Source organism: Muscardinus avellanarius, assembly GCF_963383645.1.
Source record: "Muscardinus avellanarius genome assembly, chromosome: 8".
Taxonomy (NCBI): domain Eukaryota; kingdom Metazoa; phylum Chordata; class Mammalia; order Rodentia; family Gliridae; genus Muscardinus; species Muscardinus avellanarius.
Genome location: NC_137794.1, coordinates 72442905 through 72454931, shown reverse-complemented (window position 1 = coordinate 72454931; position 12027 = coordinate 72442905). Strand labels below are relative to the sequence as shown.

Genomic DNA, 12027 nt, shown 5'->3' with positions numbered 1-12027 from the left:
AGCAAAAATAAATAAATAAATAAATAAATAGAAATAGAAACTGGTACCACACACACACACAACATATATATATGTGTTTTTTTTTAAACCTGTTATATACAGTAGTATTTAAGGGGGCAAAATCTCTCTAATAATTCACTGGAAGCTACACGATTTAGTTTTCATCTTCTTACACTGCCCCTCTTGTCCTTTTATTACTGCTGATCTAAAATATTAAAGGGCCTTTGAGCACTTTCTCCAATAAAAAATTTTTTTCTCAGATATATCTTGGCATGTTTCTAAATTAACTAGGAAAAAATAAAATCATCTCTTTAGTTTCAGAGGCAAACTATATGACCTGTTGCTGAACAACTTATTGGTGACTCTCAAACAGCAAACCATACTGCAACAGATGGATCGCCAAGAATGTCTTCGTTAAGTACTCAAGGGGTCTCACGTGAGGCTGGAGGCTGTGAGGAATGTAGGCTCAAATAGCTTCTCTCTTCATCCTTCTGGAAGGATGGCTGAGAGATTGGCTTTTCAGATGAACAAAGCCTAGGGCAGAAATAAATGATCCTAGTGAGTTTTTGTATAAGGCTGAACTATGTCTTCCCAAATTCATGTGCTGAAACACTATCATCTAGTATCTTAGGTGTGACTATATTTGGAGATAGAGCCTATACCTAGGTGATTCAGTTAAATGAGGTCTTAACCCTTATCCAGTCAGGGGTATTCATAAGAGGAAAGTTGGATTTCGAAACACCAGGGAGAGAGAGAGAGAGAGACACAGACACAGGACAAAGTCCATATGAGAACCCAGTGAGAAGATAGCCATTTGCAAGTCAAGGAGAAAAGCCTCAGAAGAAACCAATTAAACCCACCAACACCTTGAACTTCAACTGCTAACCTCCAGATCTATGAGGAAAAAAACTTGCTGTTGTCAATACCCCCACACCGTGGTATTTTGTCATGGCCACTCCAATATTCTATGGGACTTTTTCCCGTGAAGATTAGCTTATTTGAAAATCTAACTGTATTTAATCCTAATGCTGATCAATTATCAAGTGCTTTCTGTGCTATGGAATGAGAGGGTCCTTTAGCCATGCCAGTGGGGGTGGGGGGGTGGAGTAGTGAGCCCTCACCATTCTTCAGACGAAGTGTCCACTGTTGAGCACACAGCTTGGGTTTTAAAGAGGTGAGCTGCAGCTCATTCCCATGGGTCCAAGACTCCTCAAGAGAGGGCATCTAAGAATCTGAAGTGTGGGGTTAAAGTGAGGTCACACAAAACACTATGAAAGAGTAAATTAAAATACCCTAGAAGTAAGGCAAATTAAAATGTGCTGTATTAAAATGTATTAGAACTAGGAATTCAATGGCATTTCAGTACCTGCGTGCTGCAAAAGTTACCATAGGAGTGGAAGTACTAACCTCTTGGTTTCACTCAAATACTAGCTTCCACCAGGAGTGATTTACCTTGTCACTGTTAAGTTGTTCTTGAAGAGTCATTTGTATTATTGTCCCCATCTTAAAACAACAACAAGAACAAAAACTCACATAAGGCTTTGATTTTTGTTGTTTTGGGGGTATTTATTGTGGTGCTAGTGATTGAACCCTGGGCCTTGTACATGCTAAGCAAGTGCTCTACCACTGAGTTAAATCTCACCCCAGACTTGTTTTAATATGATCTTTACTTAGTTATAATAGCTCCCTTTCATTTATTAGTGACAGAATGTCAAAATTTAATGATAGTCTTAAATCAAATTTTCTGTTAAAATGTGGAATAAAGACATTTGCTGGAATTTATTGATATGGAATAAATTCTAGAGTAAGACTTCTAATTAATTATTTATATATGAAAAGTATTTTATATGTGAAAATTATGTTCCAGACTCTGTGAAATGCTTAAAGATAAAGCAATACAAGTATAGACCTCATGATCTAGGGAAAGGTAGCTTATATAATCAAATAGGTATGATACAAAATAGAAAGTATTAGGTGCAACTTTAACCAGTGATGTTAAGATAGGAAAAATAAAAGATATTTCCTTTACTATTTCTGAAGGACTTATGAATATTTTTGAATCTCCCAGCATCCTAGTATGGTGGTGGTAGGGGTATGTGAGTGAAGTTTATTATTTCTTATAACAAGCGAGGATGCTGGTGCTCAGAAACCCACTCTGTTAATCGCTGTCCTGAGTGCCTCTTGCTCTCTACCACATCAGGTCAACATAAAGTGGTTTTTATGTGTAGAAAAACAGATTGGTATAATTTCCTGGAAGATCCCACAGGATGGCACATACTGTAGTAATGACTTAATTAATGAATTCTCGAGGAATAAAGCTCTTTTAATGAGGTTGTGCCCAGGTTCACCCTGGGAGTGAGGGGAGGACCTAGCTTGGGGAATGTCCCCATGGAGGTATTGCAGATGTCCAGCCCGTGTTTGGAGAAGGGTGATCTGAAAATGGGGGAGGATGGAACTGCGCGTGCTAGAACGCATCCTTATACTTTTTATGCTATTTCTATGTCTGTTACATAAAGTGTGGCACCTCTTCATTCTCTGTTCCACCTCACTAAAATAGTTGTTTTGTATTCACTGCTGCCCACCATCAGGTCGCAAGTTTGGTGAAGATAAAAACTATATTTGATCTTTTATCTACAATTAACACTATACTATTTAAACACCCTTTGGATAACTATAAATTTTATCACTTAGCTTTCTGTCTTATTTATTATTTTTTGTACCAGGGATAGAACCCAGGGCCTTGCATATTATAGGCTAGAACTGTACCACTGAACTATAACCACAGCCCTTTTAATTTAATTATTATTATTATTATTTTTGTGTGTGTGTGTGGTACTGGGCTTCCTGGAAACCCTTCTACCTCTGGGCTACACTCCCAGAACTATTTTATATTTTTATTTGGAAACAGGGTCTCTTAAACCAGGGAGGCTGGCTTAGAACCTGGGTGATCCTCCTGTCTCCACCTCCCAAGCGTCAGGATTACAAGCCTGTGCCACCACGCCTAGCTTTATTTTATTTTTTTGAGACCAATTTTTGCTAAGTTGCCCAGACTGGCCTTAAATTTGTCATCATCCTGCCTTAGCCTCCTGATAGTTGAGAATACAGTTGTGTACCATCATGCCTGGCTTCATTCAACTTTCTGAAGCACCATAATTAATTAGGTTTATTGTTGACAGTATATTGGTGTTAATTTTATCATATTGCTTTTAGCCAGAAGAATATGAATGGAAATACCTAATAATTATGTTTTGTTTCTTATGTCTATTTTTTTACCATGCTGTTTTAATCCTCTTTTAAATCTAGCTCCTGCTAAACTCTTGAACTCAGTCTCTTTGTACTCTGTCTTCCTTCATATTTTATATTTAATTCGTTTGTCTCTGATGCTATGCCTCTTCCATTCATCAGAGGTTTTCCTCCATACTATTGAGCATTACTTTTCTCCTTACCAGGAGAAAAGAAAAGTAATGCTCAATAGACAGTGGACTCAAATCTTTAAAACATCTCTAAGCTAGACTACTGCTTGCACAGAACCACTGCTAAGCTTAGAAGCTTTTCCAAGTTGGTTACTATAGAGACAAGTGACATTAGATGGAGTCATGCTTGGCAGAAACTATGCAAGTAGGTTTTCTGAGATTGGAGGCCTTATAATCACAGTCACTTAAAAAGAGTGAAAAAAGCCAGGCATGGTGGAGGATATCAGTAATCCTAGTACTTGGGAGGCTGAGACAGGAGGATCACAGGTTCCTGACCAGCCTTAGCCATTTAGCAAGGCCTTTTGCAACCTAGTGAGACCTTGTTTCAAAATAAAAAACAAAATAAGACACACAAAAAAGAATACACTCCAGTATTTCTCTAAGGAATTACCATTTAGTTGTCATTATGTAGTCAAATTGCCTGTATTTTATTGAAATAATGATACTATCATTTAATAATTTCTCACGAGATTGATGTTTTATATTTATCAGAAAAAATAATATAGGGCTAGGGGTATAGCTAGGGATAGAATGCCTCTGGGTGGTTCATTCTTCAGTAATACACACACGCGCACGCGTGCGCGCGCACACATACACACACACACACACACACACACACACACACACACCACCCCATACACACAAAAAAATAGGAAGGTTAGAGGATGGTTTTCACAAAAGAGGGAATAGTTAAACCATTAGTAGAGGTTTGGTTGGAATTTGTACCTGCAAAGACTTTGAATCAAGCAAACAAACAATCCACTACTAAGCATCCCCTCTCTGGTATGATCATACAGTAATGTTTCCTTAAATAAAAATTGAGATGTAATTCACACAACATGTAATTTACTCACTTAAGGTGTCTGAGTCAATGGTTTTTAGGATATGCAGTTGTTCAGCCATTATTTCAGTTTTAGAATATTTTATCATCTCAAAATATACTTTATACCCTTAGCCATTACTCTCATCCCCCCACTAATTTACTTTCTGTCTATTCTGAATGTTTCATCTAAACAGAATCATACAGTACATGGTTCATTGTGACCAGCATCTTTCAAACATAGTGTCTTTGATATTTTCATCCATGTTGTAGCGTTTACCAATACTTCATTTTTTATTATCCAGTAATATTCCTTTATATGAATATTCCACTTTTTCATTATCCTTTGATGGACATTTGTATTGTTTTCCCTTTTTGGCTTCTATGAATAACGTTGCTAAGAGCATTTGTGTACAGATTTTTACATGTGCAATATTTTTAATTCTCTGTGTTAATGCTTCGGAATGGAATTGTGGGTCATATATGATAACTTTTTTTTTTTTGCAAGTACTGGGGATTGAACCCAGGGACATTCTACCTCTAAGCCATACTTCCAGCCTTATTTTTTATTGTTTACTTTGTGGGTTTCTTAGGATTTCCTACATGCAAGATCATGTTACCTGAACAAGAAAGAACTATCTTTAAAACAGAGAGAAATTTCCCTTTATATTTCAATTGTCTTTTCTCTCTTCTCTTCTCTTCTCTTCTCATTCTTTCCTAACTACCCACTTTGGTTTAGTTTGCTTTTCTTTTTTCAACATTTCCTTAAGGTACAAACCTTAAATAGTTTAGACTGACTGTTCTTTTGCCAATACCATATTTTCTTGATTGTCATATATTTACAGTAAGTTTTGCAGTTGGGTGATATCAGTCCTCCAGTTTTGTTTTTCTTCAGTTATTGAGCTGGCTAACCTGAGTATTTGCCTATCTATATAAACTGTAGATATAATCAGTTTGTTGATATCCACAAAATAACTTGCTGGGATTTTGAATGCGATTGTATTGAATCAAGTTAGGAAAAACTAACATCGTGATGATATTAAGGCTTCTTGTCTATGAACATGAAATATTTCTCCATTTATTTAATTCTTTTTTTATTTTTTGCATCAGAGTGTTGTAGTTTTCCTTATTTAAATCTTGTACATATTTTGTTTGATTTATGCCCAAGTATTTCATTGGGGGTATTCCTAATCAATTTGTTCATTCCCATCAGATGGGAAGCGATTGACTTTTGCCTACGATCCGGCAACCTTACCATCATCCATGATTAGTTGCCAGAGTTTTTAGTTAGTTCTTTTAGATACTCTAGATAGATGATCACACATTATATAATATTTAATTTCTTCCTTCCTAGTCTGTATGACTTTTATTTCCTTTCTTATTACATTAAGACTTCCAATACATTGTTAACATGTAGTGATGAGAGGGGACTGCTTTACCTTGTTCTTGGTCTTAGTAGGAAAGTGTCAAGTTTTTCAATACCAACTACAGTGTTAGTGTTAGCTTCAGGGTTTGGGGGTAGATGTTCTTCATCAAGTTGAGAAACTCAAGTTGAGAAACTCAAGTTGAGAAACTTTTTTTGTGTGTGTGAGTCTGGGGGTGGAATCCAGGGGCACTCTACCTCTGAACCACACCCCCTGCAATATTTTTTATTCTTTATTTTGAAACAGGGTCTCACTGTTATGGAGGGCCTCACTAAGTAGCTGAGGCTGTCCGCGAACCATGATCCTCCAGTCTCAGCCTCCCAAATGCTGGGATTACAAATGTGCACTACCACATCTGGCTGAGAAACTTTCTTCCTATTTCTGCTTTGTGTGTGTGTGGGTTTTTGTGGTTCCTTTTGTTTGTTTGTTTTGGTGGTACTGGGATTCCTGGAAACCCTTCTACCTCCGGGCTACACTCCTAGACCTATATTTATACTTTTAAAATTTGGAAACAGGGTCTCTTAAGCCAGCGTGGCTGGCTTCGAACCTGCGGGATCCTCCTGTCTCCACCTCCCAAGCACAGGGATTACAAGCATGCACCACCACGCCCGGCCCTCCTATTTCTGTTTTGCAAACAGTTTTCATCATGAATGGCTGTTGGGTTTTGTTTTGTTTTGTTTTGTTTTTTTGGTGGTACTGGGGGTGGGACCCAGAGGCTTTCTACCTCCGGGCTATACTCCCAGACCTATTTTATATTTTATTTGGAAACAGGGTCTCACTAAGTTGCTGAGAGCCTCACTAAGTAGCTGAGGCTGGCTTCGAACCTGTGCAATCCTCCTGTCTCATCTTTCCAAGTGTGGGGATTACAAGCATGCGCCACCACGCCCGGCCTAGTTTTTTCAAATGCTTTTTCTGGTGGCCGGGGTTGGCGCACGCTTGTAATTCCTGTGCTTGGGAGGCCGAAATAGGAAGATCACGAAGGTTCGAAGCCAGCCTCAGCTGGTTTAAGAGACTCTGTTTCCAAATAAAGTATAAAAAATAGGTCTGAGAGTATATCCTGGAGGTAGAAGGCCCCTGGGTTCCATCCCCAGTACCACCAAAAAAAAAAAAAAGAAAAAGAAAAAAAAAAGCTTTTTCTGTATTTGCTGATATGTTTGTTTGATATTCTTCATTGAGCTGTTGATGTGATTACATTAATTGATTTTTTAATTGTTAAACCCACCTTAGATACCTGGAGCAAATCTTACTTGGCCATCATATAGAATTCTTTTCACACATTGTTTGATTTTTGTTTTACCAATGTTTTGTTGAGGATTTTGGCATCTTTGTTCATGACTGATATTAATCTGTAATTTGTTTTCTAATGTCTTTCTCTGGTTTGGGTATTAAGGTAACTCTGGCTTCTTACAATGAGCTAGGGAAGTATTCTCTTTAGCTTTATATTTTAGAAGAGATTGCAGATAAGTCATATAATTTAAATATTAGGTAAAATTCAGCTGTGAATCTATCTGGTATTGGTGCTTTCTGTTTTGGAAGGCTATTATTAATTTAAAGCTGTTTGTAGGTATAGACCTACCCAGATTGTTTTTTTCTTGTGTGAGTTTTGGCAGATTGTGTCTTTAAAGAAATTGGTCAGCTGGGTGTGGTGACTCACACTTGTAATCTCAGTACTTGGGAGGCTGAGACAGGAGGATATGTTTGTGGCCAACCTCAGCTACTTAGTGAGGCCCTTCACAACTTAGTGAGACCCTGTTTCAAAATAAAGAATAAAAAAATAGGGCTGGGGGTGTAGCTCAGAGGTAGAATGCCCCAGGGTTTGTTTTTTTTTTAAATTATGTCTACTTTTTAAATTTTTTTAATTTTTTATTTTTTTTCATTATTTTTTATTTTTTATAACAATTTTTTTATTGAACATAAATAGTATACATTTACACTATATTTGGTGCCCTCCCCCCCCCGCCCCCATTTTCCCTCCCCCCCCCACCAATGGTTGTCCAGGTTAACCATGTCTTATTCATAATTTTACACATGTTCAAGTGTAGACCCTTATTAATCAAGACCGGCCTTCCTCCTCTCCTATCTTACCATCCAAACTTAGCTAGTATTTCCCCTTCAATATCTGGAGTCCCTCTGGAATTCTTTGTGTTTCCTAGTTTGGGCATATTAGAGGAAACATATGTATCTTCTTCTTCTGTGCTTGGCTGATCTCACTTAACATAATGTTCTCCAGGGCTTTCCATCTTCTTTCAAATGATATAATTTTGTTCTTCTTTATGGCTGAATAGAATTCCATTGTGTGTATTTCCCATAGTTTTGCTATCCATTCATCTGTTGATGGTGATCTGGGTTGGTTCCATATTTTGGCTATTACAAATTGTGCTGCTATGAACATAGGTATGCATATGTTGCTGTATTTCTCTGAATTCAACCCTTTTGGAAAGATACCCAGGAGTGGTATAGCTGGATCATATGGTGGATCTATTCCCACCTTTCTTAGGAATCTCCACACAGATCTCCATAGTGGCTGAACTAGTTTGCACTCCCACCAACAGTGTAAAAGAGTTCCTCTTTCCCCACATCCTCGCCAGCATTTGTTGTTATTTGATTTCTTTATGCTTGCTACTCTGACTGGGAATGCCCCCGGGTTTAATCTTTAAGACCACAAAAAAATTTTTGAAGGTTATACATATACAGTTGCCCATACTATTCCTTTGTTAACTTTTAATATCCATGGGATTTATAGTGATTTTTTTGTGGTGCCCCACACTTGTAATCCCAGCGCCTCATTTCATTGGTTCATTAAGGATTCAGTTCATTGAAGGATGGACAGTTGTCCCCTCTTTCATTCCTGATACTTGCAAAACTTATGTCATATGCCTTTTGAAGAACTTCTACTTTTTCTTTCTTTCTTTCTCTCTTTTTGGTACTGGGGATTGAACCGAGAGGCATTCTGTCTCAGAGCTATACCCCCAGCCTCTTTTATTTTTTTATTTTCAAACAGGGACTCACTAGGTTGCTGAGAGTCTCACTAAGTTGCTAAGGATATCCTCAAACCTGTGATCCTCCTATCTCAGCCTTACAAGTACTAGGATTACAGGCATGCACCATCACCTGACTCTATTCTATTTAAATACCCAAGAGTATGAGATATCTTCTGTTATCCCCTTTTTCAGGTGAATAAACTGAAGCCTGCGTTCATTAGAATTGCCTGCAGTCCAATAGCCCAAGTGACAGATTCGGAATTCAAATCCAGCTTAGTTTACTACAAAGCAACTTTTGACCACTTTGCTTTATTGACTGGTGAAAAGATGAATGAAAATCAGCAAAGCATATGAAAAGAATCCTCTGCCTCACACAGTGAATGGGAGCAGACTTTCATTTCCATCATTGACTATAGTAATCACTTTTCTCTATCATTGGGCCATTCTCTGTAAATCACAGATACAGAACCTTATGTCGTAAGGTGGTCTGGAGACCTACTTGGTTCCTGAAAAAGTTTAGAGTGCTTAGAGCACCTATAAAGAGATACAGAAAATTTGGGGGCTTCTAGTTGCCACAAAATACCAGACAATATATCTATGTTTTCAAGAATATTAGAGTTTCTGAGGTCACTACTTGGATACCAGAAGTAAATGAATTTTTTGGGTAGATTTCAAATAAAAGCCTTTACTCTTTGCCCTTTTCTTGCAATGTAGGCATCCATCCCTTCAAAGGTATGCGATATGCTTTTGAAAATAAAAGCTGACATGGCTTCCTTTTTTCCTCAGGTCTGACAGTAACTGCTGTAAAAGACTCAGGAGAATGGAATTTGGAGGCTGGTGCGTTAGTACTTGCTGATGCCGGCCTTTGCTGTATTGATGAGTTTAATAGCCTTAAAGAGCATGATAGAACCAGTATCCATGAAGCAATGGAGCAGCAAACCATAAGTGTTGCTAAGGCTGGGTAAGCATTTCTTTTTTTTTAGGATCTATGAAAATACTGAAATTATTTAATAAATGCTTAGGGGAAAATAGGGACATTGTTAGTCTTCTCAAGGATTTTCAGTTATCACTCTTCCAAATATATGTGGAAGTTTTTCCTTATTAGAATAAAGAGGTATGTGAGGAAATAAAACTGAGTTATTGGGAAAAAAGAAGTGGAAAAATAAAGTATTAATGTAGGTTGGTTTAACTAATGGGAAATATTTATAAAGAGCTTTCCATAGAGCATTCAGCTCATTCTCTTGTTCAGTAAATATTTCATATGTACTCTGACACCTCATTGAATTAAGTTTCGAAAGCCTGAAGAGGAAATATCATAGTTTCTGCTGTGTGTGGGGGGGCACTGAGGATGGAACCCAGGAGCACTCTACGTCCAGCTACACTCCAGTCCTATTTTATTTATTTATTTTATTTAGTTTTTATTTGGAAACAGGGTCTTGCTAATTATTTAGGCTGGTCTTGAACCTGTGGGGAGAGAGAGAAGAAGAGAAGAGAGAAGAGAGAGAGAGAAGGAACCAGGGATGGATCTAGTCCCTAAGGCCATACCCTGGTGACCTACCTCCTCTAACCACACCCTGTCTAGAGTTACCAACCAGGAGGTCCATTCAAGTTATTTATCCATCAGTGGATTTATCCACTGCTGAGGTTAGAACCCTGATTCAGTTATTTCACCTCTGAACATTTATGCATTGCCAACACATGAGCCTTCCTGAGGCACATTCCGTATCCCAACCCTAACACTGGGCATGAAGGTTGTCCGCCCAGGAGGCTGCCAGGCCATCCATGCAAACAACGCCCAGAACTACATCAGCCCTAAATGCTGTTGTGAAGAGTAGGATGCCAACTGATCAGGCAAATAGAGCTGCCAGCAGTGTCTTCAAATAGTACCGGATACTTGGGAGCCAGACAGACACTGGCCCTAGGTCTATTTATATACACTGTTGAAAAAAGTAATGGGAAATAAGAGAAGGGAGAGAAAGCCAAATGTAGCCCATAGGAAAAGTATACACGGAAGAACTAGGCCAGAACCATTATCATATCAATTTACTTGCTCATCCATTCACTGTCCATTTATTAAGAACATGCCATATGCCATTTACTGTGCCATATACTGAAAAGTACAAAGATGAATAGAACATTGCCCTTTAGGTATTGCTGTCTTATTGGGAAAGGTAGAAAAAATAGCATCAAAGTGATAAGTGTATAATAAAAAGTATTGTGACATTGCATACTTCTAAATGGTTATTACTTATGAACACATTAGAAGGGGAAATTAGACACAATGTATTAAATGTCTTTTAAGGTTACTTTCTCTTCTATGTCTTCATTTAATTGACATCTTTGGTAGTAGAGTTTGACTTATTTTCACAAGCCTTTTCTAGAGATAATCTGAGACATTTTGAAAGATTCTTAAATAATCAACCCTTTTATCAGGAAAAATTAAAACAAATTATATGATTCTGTTGGATTTAATTTACTAAAATATTGGTAAGAGTTTTCTTATCTATGTTCATATGGGTGATATTGGCTTGAAGTTTTATTTTCCTGTAATCTCTTGGTCAGATTTTCTTGTTTCCATGATTGAGAGATAATAGATACATATTGATTTTTTTTGTTTTTTTAACATTTTTTTTTACTTTATCCTTATGTCTGAATTTAAAATCAGTTTCTTAGGATCACCATATAACCGGGTGTGGTGGTGCATGCTTTTAATCCCCAGGCTTGGGAGGCTGAGACAGGAGGATCACATAGGTTCGAAGCCAGCCTCAGCTACTTAGTGAGACCCTGTTTCTAAATAAAATATAAAATAGGTCTTGGAGTATAGCCTGGAGGTAGAAAGACTCTGGGTTCCACCCCCAGTACCACCAAAAAAAAAAAAAAAAGAACATATTAGTAGAATCTTGCTTTTTTTCCCAAAACCTTATAATCTCTGTCTTTTAATTGTTTCTTTGGTCTATTATTAATTATTCAGAGGGTTGAATTTGAATATATCATTTTGGGGTTTGGAGTATAGCTCAGTGGCAGAGCATGAACTTATAATAAACAAGGCCCAAGGTTCAAAACTTATCACTACAAAAGATTTTTTAATTAATTAATCTATTATTTTGCAAATTATGTTTTATTTGTTCCATTCATTCTTTTTTATTCTCTTCCTACCTTTTGTATTATTTTATGACTCCATTTTATCTCTACTACTGGCTTATTAGTTATGACTCCTTTATTTTTTAGTGGTTGTTTAAAAGAATTTACATCTTTATTAGTCTAATATGTGTGTGTATATATATATATATATATATATATATATATATATATACGTGTGTGTGTGTGTG

At 37.2% G+C, this 12027-nt stretch overlaps 1 protein-coding gene across 3 annotated transcripts in view; it reads left to right on the top strand.

The window, feature by feature from the left end:
• MCM9 (minichromosome maintenance 9 homologous recombination repair factor) overlaps positions 1-12027 on the top strand; it is a gene marked incomplete at both ends in the record, with an annotated part of 66672 nt that overhangs the window by 31485 nt on the left and 23160 nt on the right. For all 3 annotated transcript variants that reach the window (XM_080699955.1, XM_080699953.1, XM_080699954.1), the window contains one exon: positions 9485-9659. In XM_080699955.1, the coding sequence (XP_080556081.1) occupies positions 9485-9659 (175 nt within the window). The remainder of the gene's footprint in view (positions 1-9484; positions 9660-12027) is intronic.